Consider the following 23162-nt stretch of genomic DNA (forward strand, 5'->3'; position numbering starts at 1 on the left):
AGACAGTGCGTCTGCGCTCCACAGCTGACTGTCAGGGACTCGTGTCCCAAACACACATGCCGGTCTCCGCCCCAGCGCTCAGCCTGGGCTCCCAAATGCCTTGGAGTTTCGTGGGTGACAGGAGTGTCCTGTGTGAGGAGGCAGCAGCCCTCCATGGGCTCTGGACGGCGCCTGGCCGGGGCTGCCCATCCTCCAGGGGGCGCAGAGGGGCCGGAGATGGAGCTAATCCTCAGTCGTGCCCCCGGGATGATGCTCCATGAAAATCCCTGAAGTTTGGGCTTCGGGGACCTTCCATGCTGGCAAACACATCCACGGCCGGGAGCGTGGTGCACCCCCGTGCCACGCCACGGCGGCTCCTGCACTGGCGATCCTTCCTGACTGCCCCACGCACCCCTTCATCGGGCTTTCACCTGTATCCTTTATTGTATAATAAACTGCTAAACATAAGTGTTCCCTTGAGTTCAGTGAGCCATCCTAGCAAATTCTTGAACCGGAGGAGGGGATCCTGGGAACCCTGGATTTGTAGCCGAGTCGGACAGAAGTGTGGGTGACGAGAACCCACCGCCTCGGATTGGCACCCGAAGTAGGGGGATCTCGTGGGGCCGAGCCTTGACCCTGTGGGGTCCGTGCCAACTCCAGTTAGCGTCTGAAGTGAGTGAAACTGGAGGACATCCAGCTGGTGTCCAGAAAGTACTTGGTGTGTGCAGAGAAGTCGTTTTTCCTTTTCAGTTGATGTGGGCGGGGAGCCCAGGGCGAATCGAGCGGCCGTAGGTGGCTGGTGCCCTTTTCTAAGACAGGTGCCCCGGGGGTCGGGGTTCCCGGGGGTCTCAGGGTCCCCTAGTTGGAGATGCCTTTCAGGAGCCCAAGGCCTCAGCACCCAGACTTGGGCTATGGCAGGGCGCCTCGTGTCTCACCAGGCACGCTGGGCCTCCCTCGACCCCAACCCTGACCCCCAGCCATCGACCTATGTCCCAGAGCTGTGTGTCTCCCTGGCTGGAGAAACCACGCTGACTTACCCAGAAGCCCGCAGCCGCCCACTGCCCCGAGGGCTGAGAGGGAGGAGAACCTGGCGGGGGTGGTCGGCCCTCCACCCTGTGGGGGAGGCTGGGGCTGGGGTTCCCTGCTTCCTCTCCCGCAGGCATGACTGACGTGGCTACGCAGGTCACCTGGGGGCTAGGTCATGGCTCAGTAACAAATCCCCGAAGGAAGGGCCAGGAGTACCTGTGGGTCCCATGTCTGCGACCGGATCCCATGAAGCATTCACTTCCTTTCCTGAGTCCTTGGCCATGACTTCTAACCTCCGATTCTGAGGTCCTGCCCTCTCTCCTTAGGCTGTGAGTCACTCCTGCATCACCCAGAGTGCTGGAAGCTGCCAGCCTGGCGGCGGGTCCCCGGCGGGTCTGCTCCGCCAGCGCGCCTGCTGCCCTCTGTCCTTCCCAGCAGGCTCCCCTGGCCCGGCCCCCTGAGGCCACCCCTCTGCTTCCTGGTGGCGGAGAAACACCCACCCTTCCAGGCTGGCGTTGGTGTCGGTGTGGTGGTGAGAACAGGCTCCCGTCGGCCCTAGGTGGCAGAGGGCAGGTGCCCGAGTGAGCGCTGGGGAGGCCGGCTCTGGCATGCGCTGGCCACGTGGTGGATGGCACTCAGGGCCATGCGGGGCAGAACTGCACAGTGGGCACCAGGGGAAGGCCTGTTCTGTGGCCTTTGCTGAGTTCGGTGGTGTCCATTGTCCCTCTGTGCACGGTGGTCTCAGGACACTGGTGTGATGTCAGCCCCTCGCAAACTCCCTGTAAGCTTAACCGTCAGCTCTGCCAGCCGGTCGTGGTAAACGTGCTTTTTTTTTTTTTTTTAAGTAGGCGCCATGTTCAGTGGGGAACTTGAACTCAGGACCCTGACATCAAGTCACACACTCTACCGACTGAACCAGCCAGGCGCCCCAGACGTGCTATTTTAAAGGTAAACAGACAAAGCAGAGGGGGCTCCAAGTTCACCTACGACCAACTCTTAGCCACAAGGAGAAAGTTCTTGTCCGGGGGGGAGGAGAGGGGGGAAGTAGAAGGGTTTTCCACCAACCAGAGAAGCCGTGTGTACCCTGGGAAGTTGGGAGAGGAGGTGAGGGGTGCTGGCCCCCGGGGGGGCTGTCCAGTTACGTTTCTGCAGGAGGACTGACCACCTTCCGGAAGATTCCCAGCCCAGGCCGGTGGGTTATTGCTTTTCCATGAGAACAGTCGGAGTCAGTAGGGAAAACGGATTAGCTCTAAGATATCCAGTGCTCGGCCAGCTTTTCTGAAGGAGGAGAAGGTTGTGAATAAAACCTAGCAGAGTGCCCTAAGCCATGGAAGGCACACTCGGGAGCAAGCTGACTTAGAGATGTGCCCCAGCGAAGGAGACGAGACGAGAAGGGGGAGCAGGTGTAAGTGCAGCGTGAGAAATGCCTGAAGGTCTTAGTGGACCACAAGAACTAACAGTTCTTTATGCTCCAGGAAGACATGAGCCAGCACAGAGACACAGGAGTCACATAATTCACACCCTGACCCCAGACGTCCAGCATTCAGAGTCAGGCGGCTGGGGCTCTGCACTTAGAAAGTGTGGGGCTGAGGAGGGGTGCGGGGAGGAGGGGTCCTGAAGGCCAGAGAAAGGAAGGCAGGGCGCCAGGGGTGTGCTCAGCCTCCACTCTGTGGCGACGTCACGAGGCAGCCAGTGCGGCTGTCCAGTGGAGAAAGCTTTACTCCCCGGGACCCTAGGTGCAGGGGTGGCTGTGGGAGCACCCAGGCCACACGGGTCCCAGGTGGAGAGCCGCGAGACAGGGACAGGATTCGGTGTGTGTGCACCTTGAGGCCTCTGTGCAGCCACTGCGTGTCCCAAGACACCAGGCCAGGAAAGGGGCAGGGGCGGGGCTCGGGCCAGGACGGGGCTGGGCAGGACTGAGGAGGCTGAGGAAAATGCGAGGCCCAGGGTGTGGGAGCTGGGCTCGGGGAGGAGGGGCTCCGAGCGGGACCTGGGACCCGAGATAGGTGGGAGCCACTGTGGACCCAAGTCTCCAAAGGTCAGGGAGCCCCGTGTGAGAGCATGGAGAGTTCAGGAGCATGATTAGATCAGAGGAAGGGCACCCCCGGTGACAAAACAGCAGCCAGGGAGCAGTGTCCCCGAGTGTCCCCAGGGCCAGGCAGGCCGGGTTCCTCAAATCCGTTGTTGCCCCGGAAACCCTGGCCTGCAGAGGAGCACAGCCTGGCGTGGCTCCTCAGGCCCCGAGCCCTGCGGGGCTGGCGCTCTTCACCCCGGGCAGCGCTTGCTCCTGCGGCGGCGGCGGCGGCGGCGGGCAGGGTGGGCCGGTCCTCGCAGATGGAAAGACCGAGGCCCGGCTTGGAGGAAGGAGCACGCGGCCGGTCAGCGGCTCCTTGGAGTGTCTGCTCGCTCACGTGCGGGGACGCTGGTGCTGCCGGCTGGGCTCTGTGGGCTGAGCTGCGTGGCCAGGGCGAGGGCACTCCTCCCCGCGGGGGCCGCGGGGGCCGCCACTTCCGGCGTTCATGAAAGGAGACATTCTGATTTTCTCCTTCGTTCTTTCGGTTGCAAAGTGCACATGACTGACCGCTGGGGCCGTTCTGGAGCGCCCGCGCGCCCGGGGCTTCCACCGCCTTCCTTCTGTGCACAAGTCTCCACCTCCCCGGGGACTCCGACCCCGCCCCTGCTTCCTGTCTCTGGGCTTGTGACCTCAGGGACCCCGTCGCAGTGGAACCCTGCAGTATGTGTCCCTCTGCGCCTGGCCCTTCACCGAGCGTGACACCTGCCAGCTCAGCTGTGCCGTGGCCGGTGCCGGAGCAGGTGTGCGGCGTCCGTTCCTTTCTGCGCCGGAACAGTCTGTCCCGCTGGCTGGAGGGGCCATTTGGCGTGTCCCTTCGTCCACCGACGGACACTTGGTTGTTTCCACTCCGGGCCCCCCACGTGGGGCTGCTGTGGACGTGTGCGTGGTGCCTGCTCGGGCAGGCACTTGGGTCGCCGCTGAGGGCTGTCCGCCGCTCCCTGGGCCCCTGGTGGCCTCTGCCCTCTGCCCATGAGCTGGTCGGTCCCTGACCCTGGAAGGGCCTCCACCCCTGCACAGGGAGGCCGCCGGGCGGGGTCCGGCCCCCTCAGTCCCTGTGCCTGTCCCCTCCCACCGCTCAGATCTGCTGCCCCGACCCTTTGCTCACCCCTTCTCGGGGGCCCGGCATGACCTCCGACTACACCCGGAAGACTCAGGTGACAAGTTCCCGACGAGATTCCCATCCTCCCCTGCCCCCAGCCCCTCCTGGCTTGGTTCCCGTGTGACTTCGTCATCCGCTGGACCAAATGATTGATGGACGTTGATTCTCTCTCCTGCAGTGTCCCCACACAGCTCTGTCTCCGGCAGCGCCGGGCAGGGCCGGGCACCCCACGGTGCTCGCTGGATTTCACCCCCTGCCCGCCTCCTCCCCGTTCACACACCTGCCCTGATCCCAGCGCCCGGGGCTGAAATGGCATTGGCACATCCCTTCTTCGGGCTAAGCGTCGCCGGCTGCAGCTGCTGTTCCGTTTGGTGGGTCTGCAGCCCCGTCCACCCTGCTGCACGCCGGGCTGCGAGCCATCGGTGGCCCTGCGATGGGCACATGTCCATGTGGGTGGCGGGGTGGGTGAGGACACACCCAGCTGATGTTCCTGGTGTGACTCCGGCACACAGTAGGCGCTCCGTGAGTGTCTTGTTGAACGGCTGATGAGTCACGGGGTCCTCGCGCACCGGGAACGGGGAGCCCCTCTCAGGGGCCGTGCTCAGGACTGGCGCCCGGCAGTCTCTGCTGCCTTTTCAGGCCTTCCTGTGGCTCCTTCTTGAGGCACTGTACCTGGCCACCCTATTTTGGGACCAGTGACATCTCAGGACACATGGCTGTCCCTCGGGTCACCCGGGTACTGACCCAGTTCTCAGGAAGTGTGGTAGTAGGGCACCGGAGAGGCCGCATTCTGGAACAGCTCGTCCCTGGCAGAATCCTGCAGATTCACCTCTGCCACGCTTGTTTATTCATTCAGCAAATGCCGACGGAGACCTGGAGCCCACCAGGGCCTCCTTCCACTGCCCCTCCCCTCGGGGTGGGGCACAGCTCCGGCCCCCAGCCGCAGGCAGCCCTCCGGGGGCCCGGGCCGCCCCTGTGCTCTCCCCCCCCCCCCCCCCCCATGCTGAGACTTCTCTCAGTCATCACTGGCTCACACGCCTCCCACCCCCAGGGAGATGCCTGCTGCCTGAAGGTCGGACCTGTCTTCTGGGCCGCGGTGCCCCAATGCCCAGCACGGGGCCTGACGTACAGCCGTTGCCCAATAAATGCTTGTCGAGTGAGCCGGGGAAGCCAGCCACCTTAGTTTCAGGAAGGGAGTGGGTTGGGGGAGCCTGGGGCTTGCCGTGGAGTAGAGCGGCGGCCCAGGATGGGGAGCAGGCGGGTGGGGGGAGCACCCACAGAGCCTGCTCTTCACCTTGGCCGCTTGGCAAGGGTGTTCTCCGGCAGCTCCTGTCCCCAGTGCTGGGACAGAAAAATGTATCAGTTCAGGGCTCCTGCGCCCCCATCCTTGACTTGTATGTGGGCGGGATGGGATGGGGCTCGGCCTGATGGGGGGTTCTGGCTATAGTTTACCCCGAGTTACCTCCTGCCCTTCCAGTGAAACACCAGTGATCCTTTGTGGCATCAACAGCCCCGTCTCCAGGGGAGGTGGTTTGGTGCAGGGTCTTGCCGCCTCTTGAAGCCCCAGGGCCTGAACGGGGTCTCCCCCTCGCCCCGGGCTCTGGGGGTGGAACATGTTGTCCAAGCTGGGGGCTCCAGAGAGGCTGAGGCAGTCTGCCCGGTGGGGTACGCCGAGGGCCTGCCCGGAGGGCCCCCAGCTCCTGCCGGCACCCTGTCCTGCGCGCCAGCCTGACCCTCTCCTCTGCCCGCCTCTGCGTGGCCGGCTCCCACTGGCCCTCCAGTCTCCGCTTTCCGGGCAGCCCCGCCAGGGTCAGGTGCCCCCCAGGCCCTCGAGGCTCCCAGCCCACCTGTCCCGGCTCCTAGGACCCTGGGTGAAAACCGTCCGTCCCCTGGATCAAGATCTCTCAGGATCTACCAAGTCTGGTCCAGCCTCCTGCCTCCGGATTGGGGTTCAAATCCGGGCTTCACCTGCAGCCTCAGTTTCCTCAACTGCAGAGCAGGGACACTGAGGGTATTTGAGGAGAAGGGGGCGGCGCTGAGGGGCGCCCTGTGCGCTCTGCTCCCGCTGTGTCTCCTGCCCCTTCCCAGCCCGAGGTTTGCTGATCACAGGAACGAGAGGGCACCTCGGTAACTACGCCTTGAGGAGGAGGAACCCGCCTGCCCTCCTGCTGGGCGTGGGGGGCCCGGGGCAGCACCCACCCGGGCTCCCTTCCCCTGCGCAGCTACCCTTTGACCTTAGGCGTGCAGGGGCCGGGCCGGGGTGTGGGAGACAGCACCCCAGCACGTCCCCGGCAGCCACGTCAGTTGGCCACCTGGGCACCCGCCTGGCCCCGCCTGGGTTTCCCCGAAGTCCAGGTGAAGGTGAGTTGTTGGGCACCTGAGGGACAGGACCTACATGACAGATGGCCATCGGGGGCCTGATTCACGGCTTTCTGGGAAGTGAGTTAACGGGATCCCAGGGTTCAGGGCCCGGTCGGGCCTCCTGGCTGAGTCACGGGGGCCCCTGGAGGAAGGAGCCGTTACTGAGCCTCTGGGCAGCCCCTGTCTCCCCAAGACCCCACAGCCTAGGCCTTCCCTTCCCCACACAAACTGGGGACCATCCCAGTCAGTGTCAAGGCCACTGGCCTGCACCCCTGAGTCTGGGTCTTGCTCCTCCAGAGGCCAGATTCTGGGCCCACAGCTGGAGCCGAGGTCCTGGGCCCCCAAACCAGAGCCCCAAGTCCACTGCTCCAGGCTGGTGGGGGGTGGCCGTGGGGATCTCAGCTAGAGCCCCCACTTGGTCCCCTTAACGGCTTATTTCCGCCCCATAGTCCCACCCCTCCTGTGACCTACAGCCTGGGGTGGCCAGACCCAGCCACTCACTCCCTCATTCACTCGGGGGACTGGTCCAACGGCATTCCACCTCCTGGGATAAAACCTGGGGTGACCCGTGGGGAGCTCTGCACACAGCTCTCCCAGCCGTGCCCTCACCCCACCGGCCATGGTGGTTTCCAGAACTCCCCTGGCCCTGGGTGGAGGCCGTCTCAGGACCCTAACCCCTCTGCTGCTTCTGGCTTCTGTAGGTGAGTCCTGAGGACCTCCTGCTCCTCCCCCCTCCTTCCCCAGGGCCTCCTCCCTCCCCCCTACTCAGCACTGGCCCCCGGGGCCCTGCCCGGACCCAGTCTCCTCCATCCCTCTCCCCCTCCCTTGGGTGTTCGCCTGCTCTGAGCCACGTCCAGTGGCTGCCACAGGACAGTAAGACACACGGGGGAAGCGCCGTGTCCTGAGCTCAGCTCGCCTCAGCCCTCCTGTCGCAGTCCAGCGCCTTCCTCTTCCCTCCTGGCTCGTGGGACCATGAGTTTCGTTCCAGGCCTCGGGCTTGGGGTTCAGGGGGCCTCGGGCTGGGGCAGGAGTGTGCACCCCGCCCTCACCCACCACCAGAGGCGCCAGGCAGGTGGGACGGAGCCCTGGCTGGGGCTGCCCGACCGGAAACCGGTGGGAGGGTAGGGCCTCAGCTTAGAGCCGAGCCTGAGGCTCCTGTCAGCCCTGCCCAGGCTCCGGGAAATGCCCCACCCTGGAGAGCGCCCTGGGCACGGGGGGCTCCCCTCTGCTGGTCTGACCCTTCCTTCTCTTGCCCTCAGCCTCCCTCCGTGCTGCCAACATACCTGGTGAGTGGGGGGCCTGGGAAGGGGGTGCTGCGTCTGGGTCTGTCTGTGGGGTAGCAGGTCAGAAGGGGGCCGTGGGGCGAGAGGGGAGTCGAGCAGGAGAGGAAGGCAGAGCAGAGACTCTGACTCCGAGGAGAGGGGCCCAGGAGGGGGCTGGGGGGCACCAGCAGGTGAAAGGGCCCCGGGGGCCGGCCGGTAGGGAAGGCAGAGGAAGGGAAGGGCCGGGGAGGGCATAGCATGGGGCATGGGCAGGGCAGGAAGGTTGTGCCCCGGGATGACAGAACCGTGACCCTCGTTCGCCAGCACCCCCGGCCTGTGGGAAGCCCCAGCAGCTGAACCGGATCGTGGGCGGCGAGGACAGCCGTGACGCCGAGTGGCCCTGGGTCGTGAGCATCCTGAAGAATGGGACCCACCACTGTGCAGGCTCCCTGCTCACCAGCCGCTGGGTGGTCACTGCCGCCCACTGCTTCAAGGGGTACGCACGGCCAGTCCCCTCCCCTTGGTGCCCCAGGCTCCTGCCCCAGACCCTGGGCTCCCCACTCAGCGCCAGCCTCCAGGTCTGTGTCCAGCCTGGGGGCCTCTCAGAGAAGAGAGAGCCTGCTTCTGCTCAGGGGCCTTCATTCGCGTGTGGTCCCCAACACTCCTGCCTGCCCCTGCCCCAGCACCCGGTGCCTGGCTGACCCCACCCCTTCCCTATTTCCCCAGCAGTCTGAACAGGCCGTCCCAGTTCTCTGTGCTGCTGGGCGCCTGGCAGCTGGGGAACCCTGGCCCCAGGTCCCAGCAGGTGGGCGTCGCCTGGGTGCACTCCCACCCCGTGTACTCCTGGAAGGAGGGCTCCCGTGCGGACATCGCCCTGGTGCGCCTCGAGCACCCCATCCGCTTCTCTGAGCGGATCCTGCCCATCTGCCTGCCTGACTCCTCCGTCCGCCTCCCTCCGAACACCCGCTGCTGGATCGCAGGCTGGGGGAGCATCCGGGATGGAGGTGCGGCTTCTCCCGGGCCAGGTGGCCCGGTGGGGGGGGGGGGAGACACAGTAGGCAGCAGAGGGTAGAAGCCAGAGGCATAGCCGAAGGAAGATAGACTCTTCTGACAACAGAGACGGAAGAAAAAGTGAGCGTCGGTCCAGAGGTGTGAAGTCCCAGGAACCTAGGTGGACAAGTTTAGGTCCTTTCTAGTTAAAAAGTATCTTGGCTGTGTTCTGAGGGAGCCACAGCCAGGTCACCGAGGCTACTCAGTGATCTAGGAATGGCTGGAAAGAAGCAGGTATGGGGCCAGGCTGAGTAGTGAACATGAAACAGCCCGAGATTCCAAAGTGGGAGCAGGCACACCCCCCCCTGGTGGCAGCATGCTGTCATTGCAGGCGAAATTCCCAGGAGGGAGTAGGCTCCGTAACTGGAATGATTGTCAGACCAAGTCTGGAGGTTTGGAAAACATCATCTAGAGAGTAAGAGGCGGAGAAGCAGAAAAAGGTAGGTAGATAGATAATGGGGGGTGAGAAAGGAAAAAGTGTCAGAAAAACGGGACTTTAACCAGATTCCAAAAGAATTAAGAGGAATGACATCAGGTGTCCGGTGGTCGCCCCAAGTCTGAGGCTGCAGACAGCCTCCCCAGAGCCATCCTGCAGGGCTCCTGTGAGGACTGGAATTGAGGGCTGGGGAGGGTCTGTGTCCCCGTGGGCCGTGGGGCTTCCTCGCGTCCCAGTGACATTCAGCATTAGGGGGTCCGTTATGGGACACTTCCTCCGTGGCAGTCCCCGTGCCACGGGGATGAGGCAGTGCGTGGGGCAGGACAGGCCGGACCCAGTAGACAGCGGAGAACTTGTTCAAAATTCAGAGTCTCAGGCGCAGGTTCATGTTCAGATCCAGTAGGTCCAGAGGCGGAGTCTTGGAATGTGGGTTTTCCACACGCATTTGGGGGTCAGACACAGGTGATCCGTTAGCCTTTGGGACTTGCTGCTGAGGGAGAATGGGGGGCCAACAAAGAAGGTTTCCGAGCCTGACCCGCCCTCGCTGCCTGCAGTGCCCCTGCCGCAGCCCCAGCCCCTGCAGAAACTGGAGGTTCCCATCATCGACTCGGAGGTCTGCAGCCGCCTGTACTGGCGGGGAGCCGGGCAGGGGGCCGTCACCGAGGACATGCTGTGCGCCGGCTACCTGGAGGGTCGGCAGGACGCGTGTCTGGTGAGCACTGGCCTTCTTCCCACTTCTGTCCCACCGAGCCCCGCCATGCCCACTGCCCCCACCCCGCCCCCGTCAGCTGAGACCTGTAAGTCCCCCCAGCTGCCTACAGAACCTGGCCTCGGCGCCACACGCCAGACGTATACTGCGCGTCCTGGGCGAGCCAGGCTCCGCCCTCTGGGAGCCTGCCTTCTGCGGGGGTGCCCACGCCCTGATCCCCATCACCGTGGGCGAGGACGGCACGCTGGACGTCGGAAGGTCCTGGTTGCAATCCCTAGTCCGCTGCCCATGGGTGCCAGTCTGGGCAAGCCAGTACTTCCTTCTGAGCCTCAGTTTCCTCCCTGTAAGGAAGCAGCCATACTCCCTGGCTTCTGGGCTCTGAGGGAGAAGGTCAGGCACAAAGTGCTTCTCACCTGAAGTGAGCCTGAGGCCTGCCCGGCCCGGCCCTCCTAACCCTGCTGGGGTTCCAGTACCATCCAGGGAACCGTCTGCCACACTGTGTCGGGTCCTGGGTTCTGTCCAGGGCATGGGTCCCTAACCTCCCCCCCTCTCCGCAGGGCGACTCCGGGGGCCCCCTGATGTGCCAGGTGGAGGGCGCCTGGCTGCTGGCGGGCATCATCAGCTGGGGCGAGGGCTGCGCCGAGCGCAACCGGCCCGGCGTCTACATCAGCCTGGCCGCCCACCGCTCCTGGGTGATGAGGATCGTGCAAGGGGTGCAGCTCCGCGGGCACTCCCAGGGGCGGGGGCCCGCAGGGGGGGGCCCGCGTTAGGGATCTGGGGAGACGCCTGACACGTGCGCTCTCCGCCGTTGTAATTAAGCCATCTGCCTCCGGGGGGCGCCCGCGTGCCGGCACCGAGCGGCCTCCCAGCCCCGCCCTCGCGCGCCTCAGTGAGTGTGTGTGTGTGTGTGTGTGTGTGTGTGTGTGTGTGTGTGTGTGTGTGTGTGTCCTTGTTCATACTTTGTACAGTTCTTTGTAGCCTCGCCCTCATATCTTATTTATTCCTCCAATTGCAATAAATTATTTATTCCTCCGTTCCTGTTTTTATAGGTATGACATTGGGAAGCAGGGTCCACTTGGGAATAAAATGGGGGAAGGTCGGTATGAGTTTGGGCGCCTGGCCAGAGACCTAGGTGTCCTGCCCACCTGTGCTTCAGCGTCCTGACCCCTGGCCCTTGCGCTTCCTTTCTGTGTCCCCCCTCCCACCAGGAGGCCAAACAGAGAGGAGGCGGAGGCTGGTGGTCCCGGAGGCCCAGCTTTGCCAGTGGCAAGGGGGAGTGCTGGCCGCAGGGCCAGTCCAGGCCCCCAGCCTGCCTCTGGGTTTCCAAACTGCGCTAGCGAGGAGAAGCCCACCCCCGTGAGAGTGGGTGTCCCCTCCCTCGCCTCAGAACCAGGTGGCCCGGATTTGGGCAGAGGCGGCCGGGGCCTCTGCACCCCCAGGAGCTGACTCCGGAGTGACTCACTGCTGATTCTGTGAGTCGTCCAGCCGAGGCAGGAGCAAAACAATGAGACAGCAGGTCTCCAGCCTGCTAGCCTTGGGCTTGACTCACCTGGCCCCTGCCCACAGCGGGTGCCGCCAAGTCCCAGGCTACAAAGGGGTCTGCCCACTTCCCAGCCGGCTGACACCCCCCTTCCCCCAGGACTGTGGCCCGGGCCCTAGCCTCCTGGACCAGGCCACCCCCATCCCCACATGTGGAACTCTGTCCCAGCCCCCTGGGATTCCCTGCACTGAGTGAGATGTGCAGGACTCCAGTCTGTGAACCTCACGTGGTCACAAAGAGAGATTCATTCTAGGGGCGCCCGGGTGGCTCAGCGCCGCAAGCGTCCAACCTCAGCTCCGCTCATGGTGTCCGGGTTGAGTTCAAGTCCGCCTCGGGCTCTCTGCTGTCAGCACCGAGCTCACTTCCTTCCTCTGTTCCCCTCTCTCTGCCCCTCCCCCACCTCAAAAATAAATAAACATTAAAAAGAAAGATTAATTCTAGAGCAACTAGGTCTTGCTCCCAAGCGTCTCTAACTCCAGATTGTCTGTGACGGGAGTTTTCTAGAAGCCAGCGAGGGGCAGTGCAGGGTTTGTTTGGCCTGTTGGCTTCTCGGTACCTTCGCGTCCTTTGTTGGGAGGACCTCCTGAGGCCTTGCTCACGTGGTCTGGTCCGCTCTGTCATCACCAGGTCCCAGTACACGCTGGGGAGTTGGTTTGATTAAAAAGCAGACCCTGAAGCCGCCTCCTGCTCACCTGGGGTCCAGCCTTCTCCTTCGGCCTCTGTGCCCCCCCCCAGGAAGTCCCCTGCCCTCAGCTCTGGCGCCAGCCCCCCCTGCCCCCCACCCCTGTCCTCCAGGCCCGCCCTCTGTTCCTCACCTGCAGGTTCTGCCCCTGCCGCTCCCCCATCCCGTCCCCTCCCTCCCCTCCTCTGTCCCTCAGTTTCTCCCCTGCCTGCGGATCTTCCACCCCAGCCTCTGCCCCCCTTCACTGAACAGAGGGTCCCCCTCAAATGTCATCCTGATGGAGGCCCTGAGGAGGTGGTGCATAGAAACACCTGCCGGGCGGAGAGGTGGCCTCACAGGTGGCTGGGGGGGGTGCACACCTGGCTCCCAGCGGCAACAGGACATTGGTGTCCCCCTCCCTAATCAGGCTGGGGGGTCCAGGAGCTGCAAACGTAGTGGGCCCAGCGCCAGCAGGGCCCAGGACACCCCAAATCTGCAGCACTCTGGGTGAGGAGACCCCCTGCTTTGTGTCCACCAACTCCACCTGCCCCTGGGGGCCGCAGGAGGACCGTGCCAGCGGTCCCCTGAGGGGACGTGGAGGGGGGAGGCTCACCAACCAACAGCTCACCTCCCACAGGGAACAGACCTTTGCAGAGCTCCCTTACCTCCCCAAGGGCAGGGGTGGGGCTGTCTGGCCTCAGTGACAAATGTCATTCCGGCAGGAACTGTCTCCCCTGCAGGCTGAATCTGGCTTCTCCTCCACAGGCTCTTTCCTCAGATCTTTAACCCTTGAGGGGACCTCCACCCCACACCTGGGACTTGACGGCTCTGCTCTGCTCTCGCATCCAGAATGAGTGTGCAAACACACACCCGGACCTCCTTCTGTGGCCAGCGCCCTTCCCTTGCTTCCTCCACCCCAGAGCCGGGAAAAGTGAGGCACTCGCTTCCATTGTCTCCCACAAGGTCACAAGTGCCTGTGGGGCCTGAGCGTTGGCCCAGGAGAGGAAAGCAGATGTCCGATGGTTTCTTGGGAAGACTGTGTTTCCTGATAAAAGGGACACACTCAGCTGGCATCCTTTCCCATCCTTTCTTCTCCTTGTCTTGGATGTACATGTGATGCCTAAGCCCCAGCAGCTGCTTTAGCACCACGAGGCTACACATTGCTGTGTTATTTTTATAAAAAAATGTAGGTACATATTTTATGTCTTCTCCGCTGTCCCATTTTTTATTCATTTTTATTGTATGTCACAACTGTCTTACTGTATTGAAGTATATGTTATGGTCTTTTTAAGGTTCCCAGGCCCAGTTCCAGCAGGGGAGGGGTTTAGCCCCACTCGACCATCCGGCCCCCACCTGGGCTCCCCACAGCGAGGAGGGTCCTCCTCCACGGGCTCTTCCAGCTGCTTCGGGCGGCTCCGGGAAGTCAGGGAAGGACGCACGTCTACCAGCTTGTGGATAGAAGCGACTGCGCACCCGGGGAGAGGCGGCCTGAGAGCCGTGGGGCGAGCAGCCAGCCCCCCACTTGGTCTCCGACTCCCAGCAGCCAGAACCGAGACGGCACGAGTGTTTTGCCACTCAGGAGTCCGGCCAACACGCATGGGGTCCTCTGCCCCGGGGCCTCGCCACCCGCCTCGGACCCCCGCCCTGCCCCTACGGGAAAGTGGCCTCCCTGCAGCCATCCTCTCTTTTCTTTCGCTCTTACTCCTTGCCCACCCCTCCTTCTGGTGACAAATCTCCATTTTGTGCAAGTCGAGGTCTCCACCGCCCAGTCTGTGAATGCTTCATGAAGCCGAGCCGGTGTTCGAACTCACTCAGCGGGATTTTGTTGCTTAACATTATCAATACTCCCCTAAGCGTCCCGAGATTGGGTAAGTCACGGAGTCTGCCCAACAGTGACTCTGCCAAACCAAGGCCCCCAGCCCCTCGAAGCCGCCCGATTTCCAAACTCTGGCCACCAGCCTGGGGTCACCAGGGACACTAGCTGGCCATTTTGTTAATTTTTTTTAATGTTGTTTGTTTATTTTTGAGAGACAGAGTGAAACAGCGTGAGTAGGGGACGGTCAGAGAGAGAGGGAGATACAGAATCTGAAGACAGGCTCTAGGCTCTGAGCTAGCTGTCAGCACAGAGCCCGATGCAGGGCTTGAACCCAGGAACTGTGAGATCATGACCTGAGCTGAAGCCCGATGCTTAACCGACTGAGCCGCCCGGCGCCCCAAGCTGGCCATTTTGGACTGGATCTCCCAGTTCCGGGGCAGTCCACAGGGGCCCTGGCAACCGCCGCCAACGTGGGGACCAGCGCCCTCTGGCCGCGTCTCAGAAGCTGGGACAAAGCTGGAGCGGGCTGAGATCTGGGGCATGTGCGCACCCTCCGTATTGCCGTCCACTCCCCCGGCCTTTCCGAGGCCAAGGCGACCTGCTTTCAGTCCAGGTAGCCTACTGTGTCCCCCAGGCCCTGCCCCTCTCTAGAAGTGGCTGGAACATTCTAGAGACAAAGGCTGTGAGGCCCGTCCAGGTTCAAGGCCAAGAGCTCAGAGCTGACTGGAGCGGTCTGCCCTGGGCAGAGGGGGCGGATCGTGAGGGCCGGACGCCTCAGTCCTGCAGGGGACACACCAGCCCCGCAGCCTCTTAGTTAATGCCTCAGGGAAGCTGGGAGCAGCCTGCTGCCGGAGGCTTGCTGCCTCAGTCACACACCCAGGATGTTCTGGATTGTTCTGTGGCCATGCAGCATGCCTGCTGTCCTGTCTGCCTTCCTGGGGAAGGGGCTCCTGGGCCCTTCAGAGTCCAGCTCTCCTAGGGACTTTCTCACTAATCACTTCCCTGTGTTCTGCTCAGTTCTCCAGCTCTTCCGTCTCCGTGAGAACCTTTCAGAAGGCAGTGAGAGGAGACGCAAAGGATTCAAAGTAAGTAAAATCCAGGGCACCTGGCGGCTCAGTCACTTAAGTGTCCCGCTCCGGCTCAGGTCATGAGCTCACGGTTCGTGGGTTCAAGCCCTGTGTCGGGCTCTGTGCTGACAGCTCGGAGCCTGGAGCTTGTTTTGGATTCTATGTCTCCCTCCGTCTCTGTCCCTCCTCTGCTCATGTTCTGTCTCTCTCTGTCTCAAAAATAAACAAACATTTAAAAAAAGTAAAAAGAAAAGTAAACAAAACCCCTTAATTCCCTCCCATTTGTGCTAATATCTGATAATGGCCAGCAGCTCCGCCCGCGGCCTCGCCCAGCGCCGCCGTGTGTGCACGTGTCCGGCACGCCCTCGGGAGTGTGTGCGAGTGCACACCTGTGTGCGCGCTCCCCCCGAGTCCCCTCTCCCGCCCCCAGCAGAGGGAAGGGGTGACGCAGCAGCGAAACCGCAGGAAGGTTTGCCCAGCCGAACTTGACTGCGGCACGGACACCAGCCCTTCGTCTTCCGTCTCTGGCCCCCGGAGGTGCTGTGTGCAGAGCGTGTAGAAGACCCACCCGGACCCCCAGCGACTGCAGCAGGCAAAGGAGGTTCTCGTGTGCCCGGTGGTAGGGGGTGGTAGGGGGTGGGGTGGGCCCTAGTCCTGGGGAGGTGGGAGGGGCCCTGGTCGTGGGGAGGTGGGGGGTGGTCAAGGTCGTGGGGAGGTGGGGGTAAGTCAAGGTCGTGGGGAGGTGGGGAGTAGTCCTGGTCGTCGGGAGGTCAGGGGTCTGCTCCTGGGGAGGTGGGGAGCGTAGGCATGGAGGGCGCTCACTGCCTCCTGACCCCCTAGCCGCCCCGCCCACCCACTGGCACAGCTGAGCGGCTGTCAAGGGCTCCCTCAGCCTCGACTCATCAGCCTGGTGCCCTGGCGGGCCTCTGGCCGGCCCTGGGCTGGTGCCCCCTCCCCGCCAGGGCCAGGAGTGGCCCAGCTCAGTGTTGTGTACGGAGGAACAATTCGTGGCCAGCAAGGTCCGTCCAGGGCTGAGCCGGGACACAGATGGGGACGTAGTTACAATTTCCTCAGATGTCCCTGCGGGCTGCCGGCTGCCCCTGCCCAGAGGCGCCGTGTTTGGCGACACCGAGAAGCAGGAACCGAGCCCGGGAGGAACAGCCCCGCCTTCGCCCTGGACCCCGGCTCCGGTCCCACACGCACGGCCGCCTCTCTGAGCTGGTCGGGAGTCCCTGGGAAGGGCCTCACAGGGACAAGCGGGAGAACTCCGCACCGCGTGGTGGGGAAACAGGGAGTGACACCCTCCCCGCGGGCGTGCGAGAGACCCGGCAGGGCCACCACTGCGGGAACACGCGGCAGCCGCCCACCCGGGGCAGGTGCGTGAGGGACGCTGTGGCACCTCCCCCCCCCCCCCGCCGTCCCCTCGTCCCGGGAAAGGATCCAAATCCCAGGAGACACGCGCACGCACACGTGCACTCTCTCACACTCACACACGCACACACGCAGCTCCCACAGCGGCGCCCGGGAACCAGCCCCTTCACGGCCCAAACGTCTCGTCTGTCCCCCGCGCTCGGGGCCTCTACGAACAGCTGGCTCTCGGTCCCTAAAGCCACCTTCTGCGGCTGGGTGTCCGGTTTCTCCAACTTAAACCTTTCATATGCCCGACTGCATTTTATTTGTATTTTCTAAGGTTTAATATTATTTGAGTAATCTCTACAGCAGATGTGAGGCTCAGACCCAACGACCCCAAGATCAAGAGTCCCACGCTCCTCTGACTGAGCCGGCCTGGCACCCCTGCCTAAACGCATTATATTTTATTATTTTATTTTACTTTTTTTTAATGTTTTTATTTATTTTTGAGAGAGAGAGAGACAGCGTGAGCAGGGGAGGGTCAGAGAGAGGAGGAGACACAGGATCTGAAGACAGACTCCAGGTTCTGAGCTAGTGTTTAGCACAGAGCCCAATGCGGGGCTCGAACCCACCAACTGTGAGATCATGACCTGAGCCGAGGCCGGACGCTTAACATACTGAGCCCCGCAGGCGCCCCTTATTTTATCATTTTTTAAATGCATTGTGGGGGCGCCTGGGGGGCTCATCGGCTAGACCTCCGACTTCGGCTCAGGTCAGGTCTCACATTCGTGGGTTCGAGCCCCGCGTCGGGCTCTGGGCTGACAGCTAGCTCAGAGCCTGGAGCCTGCTTCCAGTTCTGTGTCTCCTTCTCTCTCTGCCCCTCCCCCTCTCATGCTCTGTCTCTCTCTGTATCAAAAATAAATAAAAACATTAAAAAAAATGAAAAAATTCCCAAGCAAAATAAATAAATAAATAAATAAAATAAATGCATTGTAAAATACTGTAAGTAGAGGGCCACCTGGGTGGCTCATTTAGTTGAGGGTCTGACTTCAGGTCAGGGCATGATCTCACGGTTCGTGGGTTCAAGCCCCACTTCCCGGCTCTGTGCTGACAGCTCAGAGCCTGGAATCTGTTTTGGATTCTGTGTCTCCCTCTCTTCCAGCCCCTCTCTCACATTCTGTCTCTCAAGAATGAATAGACGGTTTTGAAAAATTTAAGTTTATTTTGAGAGAGCGAGCATGAGCGGGGAGGGGCAGAGAGAGCGAGTGAGAGAGAATCCCAAGTGGGCTCCACGCTCCTAGTGCAGAGTCCGACAGCACAGGGCTTGAAATCACAAAGGGTGAAGTCACGACCTGACCCCGACCTCAAGAGTCAACGCTTAACCGCCTGAGCCCCCAGGCGGCCCTGACGTGTTTTCAGTCTTTGTCCAAGGGCCTTTACGTCACAGAAGCAGGGACGTCCAGACCTCCCAGGAGAACATGAGGCAGAAGGAAGCGGGAGCTCAGCCTAGAACCGGAGCAGCCGGGCACGGCTCTGGCCGAGCCTCGCAGAGGAAGCCACGGGGTGGGCAGCACGCGCCCCGGAAGGTGCTCACGGCGTCACTTCCGGGATGGCCTAGACGGAGGGGAGCGGCAGCGGCCGTGGATGCGCTGTGGGCGGCCCGCAGGTCGCACGGCCACCGGGAAGGCGGGCTTGTGGCTTCCTGCAACCTCAGACACACGCTCCCCGCCTGAGCGCTGGAGGCCGCCGCCAGACGCGAACCCGGAGGAACGCAGACCCCTGTGCAGAAGGTCCCTGCACACGTGTTCCCAGGAGCTTTGTTCGTGACGGCCCGACGGGAGCCCAAGTGCTCCGCGGCTGGCACTCGGATCGACAGGACCGAGTGCGAGTACAGTGGAAGAAATGCTGCCCGGCAACGGAAGAGGACACACTAGTGAAACTCAGGTAACACGGATGGACCTCGAAATCCTAACACCAGACACAGAGGAGTCCATATATGGGATTTCGTTCATATGAAATTTAAATATTTTTAATAATGTTTATTTTTCAGAGAGAGAAAGCGCGTGTGCAAGCAGGGGAGGGGCCCAGAGAGGTTGGCACGGAATCTGAAGCAGCTCCAGGCTCCTAGCTGTCAGCACACAGCCCGACGTGGGGCTTGAACTCAACTGTGAGTTATGACCTGAGCTGAAGTCAGACGCCCCCTCCTTCTCGTAACCCTGCGTGGTGGAGGGGGCAGGGGGAGCCCAGCATGGAGGAGGCCTTGGCAAATGTGTGCTGAGCGCGGGAATGGCTGCCTTTCCTGAGGCCCGCGGCACTCAGAGAAGACTGGAATTGAACTTGGGCCGTCGGAGGCCAGCTGGATGGGCTTGGGGTAGAGACAGGGTCGGGACGTCCTTGGAGCCCACACTCCTCAAAGACTGAGGGTCTTTGAAGTCCAAGGGCTACACAGGCAGGGCCTTCATCCTGGGCAGAATCACCGAGACCCGGATGTCAGACCTGCTTCCGTCCTCACCCTGCACCCCCGTCCCCCCATCAGCTCAGAGAGCTTGGGCCGCACCCCAGCCCCACGGAGCACACCTGAAGGCACTATTCTTGCAGAAGCTTTATTTATTTGTGGATTGTGGATTCCAATCAATTTGGGGTCCAGACTCTGCTACCTCAGTGCCGTCAGCCCAGCACTAGCCGGGTGGCCTCAGCAGGTTGACCGAAGTCCCATCCCTGGGGCCCAGGAGGAGTCATCTCTCTGGGGCAGTGGCGTTTCCTTGCTCCTCTTCCCAGATATAATCCCAGTCAAAGATGAGGCCCGTGAGGCCTAACATCTTATACTGGCCACAGATGGCTGTGAGCACCTTCTGGTCGTCGTCCGGGTAGGCGATGAAGTTCGAACCCTCGTCCTTCCCAAATATGGCATAGCGGCCTCTATCCGTGTAGAAGCCCAAGGACCAGAGGAACGCTTTGTAGGAGCCCCACATCTCTATGATGTGCTCTCCCGGAGCCAGGAGGAATTCCTCGGTCTTTCCCGGTATCTTGTTACCGTACACGGTGTCCCAGGAGGGTCCATTTTTCACCTGGACACTGGGAGACGGGAAGGGTTGCAGGGCCACACCTGGGCTGAGTCACCACTCCCCAGGTGCTCTGTCCCCTGGCAAGGACAGCAGCCCGGTCACTACAAGTACGTGTCCCCAAGCACGTGGATCTGGGCTGACACAGAGGCCCCTGGCCTCAGACCCCTACTCTGATTTCGGGCTCTGTGATCCTGGGCTCATCATCCGGCCTCTCCCAGCCTGTTTCCTTACCTGAAAGGTGGGAGGGGCTGGGGGGTCACGGAGACCATTCATCAGGAGGGAGCTTGGCACGCAGTGCCTGGTCACCGCGACACCAGCTGCTGTCACTGCCCACAGTGGGGAGCTGTCCCCGGGCCCAGCTTGGACTTTCTGAGCCCCAGATACTGACCAGACCAGGTCACAGGTCAGAGAGGCAGGTGACACGCCCACTCCCCTCAGGGGTTCCACTAGGTCTGTCCCCTCTGCCACCCCACCGTGCCCACCCTCCGGCCCTCCGGTGCTGGCCGCCCTCCCCGGGACCCTGTGAGCGCAGAGGTGCTGGCCCCTCTCCCCAGGTTCCCGAGGCCCTGCTCACCTCCTCATTATGCCCAGGGGGCCTAGAGTCACCCGGATTCCGGAGAGTTCGTACTCAGGGTCCTTGGTCGTGCAGAAGTACTGGCCGCCTCCGTTCCCGTACATCTCTGCGGGTGAAGGCACCGGGTTGGAGAGGAGCACCCCGCCGCTGCTCCCCACCGCTCCCTGCCCCGGACCTGCTGCAGCCACACGGCGGGGTCCCGAGATGAGCGTGAGGCTGCCGTCAGGGCCGGGCCCAGACCCGGGGCGTCCCGGAGCGGGCAGGCGAGGGGGGCCGCTGGACCCGAGGGCGCGCACCCGCCAGACCTACGTGCTGCCCAGCAGGCGGTGCTCCACAGGAGGGCGAGCGGCAGCCTCGCCAGCATGGCTTCTGGAAGGGGAGTCCCGAGGCTCCTGGAGAGAAGAGAGCGACTCCAAGAGGGGCCCCGTCCCACCCGGCTGGGCCCTGTTGGGGGGGATATGGGGGGTACACGGCCTTACCTGGCGGGAGAGTCCTGTTGCCCAGTCCTGGCCCCGCGGCGTCTTGCTCTTGGGGCCTCTCCGCCTGGCCCTTTATACCCTCCCCATCCCCGTGGGCCCCCGTCCAGAAGGAAGGAGCGAAGGCCACCAGGGGGGCAGGAAGGAGCTGGGCGGCGGGGGCTCTTCCTGGGGGAATCCCAGAGCCATCCTGGGGGAGGCTCCTGGACACACCGCATTTATTGTCTCGGCGCTGTGGCCTCCACAGAGTGACAAGTGTTTCTCTGTCTCTCTGGATCTCTCTCTCCCCAGCATTTAGACTAGAACTGTCCCTCAGACATGGGGGGCTTTGCCGAGAGCCCCCCCAGCTGGGCCAGACGGGCCTCTGCCCCGGGGGCGGCCGCGGTCTGGAAGCCCACAGGAGCTCCGCGGGGCCTGGGGCTCCTGCCTTGTGCACAGCCAGGCCCACCCGTGCGGAGCCCGGTGTCCGTGGGCTTCCTGGAGCTCGGGCGGAGCTCCCTCTGACCCCTGGACAGCTGGACTGTGTGCCGGGCACCAGGTGGAAGAAGACCCCCCAGGGGCTGGCCCTCCACGGCCTTACTTGGAAGACGGCGCCAATCTTTGCTTTGTGCAGGGACAGGTGTAGCTGCAGTGGGCTGGCCTTGAGGGGCCCCAGGCCGACCGGACAGCAGAGGCTCAGGGGGAGGGTGGTTCTCGAGGCCAGTGTCCCTGAGGGCCGCTGGGGGCCAGACTTACCTGGGCGGTAATGGGGTACGCTTCGAGGGCCAGGGTTCTGGGGCCCCTGCTGGTGCTGCCACTCCAGGCTCTCTGTGCCGGGTTAGAGCTGAGGCCGTCGGGGCCTCCGACCTTGGAGAAGAACCGGGTCATAACCGTCACCCCGGGGCGGGGGGGGGGGGGCGCTGGAGCCAGACCAGTTCGAACCTTGGCTTCCTGCTTACAGGCCTGCCTTCTGGGGGGCTCGAGTCACCCACGTGCCATGACTGTGTCATCGGTCATTGGTGCGGGGACCCAAACACTGAAGGCTCATGCATGGCATTAGGTGTCTGAGACTGGGTTTGGCTTCGTCCTTTGACCGCATGTCAGGGAAAACACACCTGTGCACTCGGTGACGAGCTGCGTACGTGACCGGGCGGCCAGCCCTGACTGAGGAGGGTGGAGGCCGTGCCCGCCGCCCTGACCCCAGCCCCAGAACCAGGCTCGGTGCAAACCAGGGCGTTGGGAAGGCCCCATCTGGTCCCAAGAAAAGGGGTGCAGACAATGGCTTCGTGTGAGCACAGAGCGCCTTGGGAGTGGTGCCCACCTCACTGGGTTCGGGGGGTGTCGTGGGGCCCTGTCTCCCCGCAGCCGCCAGTGCAGACAGCAGCTACCTGGGCCAGGGGTTCGCGGGCCACACCCGGCACCCCCAGGCCCGCCTCTTTCAGCCCGTGAGCGAAGAACACTTCCTACATTTTTAAAGGCTCAGAAACCATTCAAAACAATAGTGCATGAAAATTCTAGGACACTCCAATGCCACTGCCACAGATAATGTTAGGAGCACACAGCCAAGGCCATTCATGTGCGTGTCATCTGGGGCAGCTGTCATCCCACAGAGCAGAGCCAAGCGATTGTGACAGAGACTTTGTCGCCCAGAAGCCCTAACGTGTGTTCTGTGGCCCTTTGCCAGAGTCAGCCGATCGCTGGTGAGCCCGTTTTCGCCCTGGGGCAGAGACAGCCTGGTCCACACCCGCCTGCACAACCCACCTTCAGTGGGGCGGCCAGAGCAGAGAGGGGCTCCTTCCTGGTGGCCCCGGACCAGTCTCCCTGGGGAGGCCCTTAGGGCTCGGGCTCCTGCTCGCTCATGCGGGCAGGTGGGGGATCCCGGACCTGCCCTCCCCACGCACCCCGCCCGCTCCCAGAGGCCTTCAGGCCCACAAGGGGGGCAGGCGCCAGGCAGAGGGGAGCGGAGGCAAAGCGTCCAGGGGCTGCAGGGGGGCGGGGGCGGCCTGGGCCTGGGAGCTTGGCAGGCACAGGGGAGGGTAAGGGCCTGACGGCCGCACAAAGACCACTTTGTTCCCATCCCACCGCAGCCTCTGGGCGCTTCTGACGGTTTCGCTGCCAATTCAGGTGCCTTCTTCCCAGTGCCAGGCTGGCTGGGCTTCCCGCCCAGAAGGAAGGTCCATGTGGACCGGAGCTCCGGGAAGCACTGCCGGAGGTGGGGGCTGGGAGAAGCGCCGGCCGCTGCCTAGACAGCAAAGGTGACAGGACACACGAGGTGCATGTTCAGAGTGCGTGAACACAGAACAGATGCACAGGCGCACACGTGCGCTCGGGCACCACCCGCTCCTCCTACACACAGGGAGGCCAGCGCACAGGTGCGCTCGGGCCCCACGCGGCCCTCCCACGCACGGGGGGGGGGGGCTTGTGCAGGGCCCACGCACAGGTGCACCGGGGCCCCGGCCCTCCCACGCACGGGGGGGTGGGGCCTATGCAGGGCCCGCGCACAGGTGCACCGGGGCCCCATGCGTTTCTCCCACGCACGGGGGCGGGTGGGGCCTGTGCAGGGCCCACGCACAGGTGCACCGGGGCCCCATGCGTTTCTCCCACGCACGGGGGCGGGTGGGGCCTGTGCAGGGCCCGC

General features: G+C 63.0%; 2 protein-coding genes across 4 annotated transcripts; one reads left to right on the forward strand and one right to left on the reverse strand.

Annotated features, from left to right (window-relative positions):
* The first annotated feature begins 5459 nt into the window (after positions 1–5459).
* Positions 5460–11028, forward strand: LOC115300187 (brain-specific serine protease 4-like). 3 transcript variants are annotated; one of them, XM_029949829.1, is made up of 7 exons: positions 5460–6539; positions 6989–7240; positions 7799–7825; positions 8126–8297; positions 8528–8805; positions 9842–9999; positions 10554–11028. In XM_029949829.1, the coding sequence occupies exons 2-7, from the start codon at positions 7159–7161 to the stop codon at positions 10764–10766; spliced, it is 930 nt and encodes a 309-aa protein (XP_029805689.1). In that variant the 5' UTR covers positions 5460–6539; positions 6989–7158; the 3' UTR covers positions 10767–11028. The 3 variants fall into 3 exon arrangements, with proteins under 3 accessions (XP_029805689.1, XP_029805687.1, XP_029805688.1); XM_029949827.1 differs by lacking the exons at positions 5460–6539; positions 6989–7240 and adding an exon at positions 7288–7611; XM_029949828.1 differs by lacking the exons at positions 5460–6539; positions 6989–7240 and adding an exon at positions 7288–7611 and having other exon boundaries at positions 8531–8805.
* Positions 11029–19019: 7991 nt separating this feature from the next.
* On the reverse strand, positions 19020–20583 carry ZG16B (zymogen granule protein 16B). Its single transcript, XM_029948677.1, has 4 exons — positions 20549–20583; positions 20379–20461; positions 20070–20175; positions 19020–19505 (listed from the first exon to the last, which is right to left on the reverse strand). Exons 2-4 carry the CDS (start codon positions 20431–20433, stop codon positions 19166–19168), a joined length of 501 nt encoding a protein of 166 aa, XP_029804537.1. The 5' UTR covers positions 20434–20461; positions 20549–20583; the 3' UTR covers positions 19020–19165.
* Positions 20584–23162: the final 2579 nt, after the last annotated feature.

The sequence above is a fragment of the Suricata suricatta genome, chromosome 8 (genome assembly GCF_006229205.1).
Source record: "Suricata suricatta isolate VVHF042 chromosome 8, meerkat_22Aug2017_6uvM2_HiC, whole genome shotgun sequence".
Lineage (NCBI taxonomy): Eukaryota > Metazoa > Chordata > Mammalia > Carnivora > Herpestidae > Suricata > Suricata suricatta.

Excerpts from the sequence above, each read along its gene's own strand:
- LOC115300187 (XM_029949827.1), top strand. The coding sequence starts at position 7,512 with ATGAGTTTCGTTCCAGGCCTCGGGCTTGGGGTTCAGGGGGCCTCGGGC. Across the intron at positions 7,612-7,798 it reads CCACCAGAGGCGCCAGGCAG|CCTCCCTCCGTGCTGCCAAC; the intron begins GTGGGACGGAGC and ends TCTTGCCCTCAG. Across the intron at positions 8,298-8,527 it reads GCCGCCCACTGCTTCAAGGG|CAGTCTGAACAGGCCGTCCC; the intron begins GTACGCACGGCC and ends CTATTTCCCCAG.
- ZG16B (XM_029948677.1), bottom strand. The coding sequence starts at position 20,433 with ATGCTGGCGAGGCTGCCGCTCGCCCTCCTGTGGAGCACCGCCTGCTGG. Across the intron at positions 20,176-20,378 it reads CACCGCCTGCTGGGCAGCAC|AGATGTACGGGAACGGAGGC; the intron begins GTAGGTCTGGCG and ends CTTCACCCGCAG. Across the intron at positions 19,506-20,069 it reads CCCCTGGGCATAATGAGGAG|TGTCCAGGTGAAAAATGGAC; the intron begins GTGAGCAGGGCC and ends CCCGTCTCCCAG.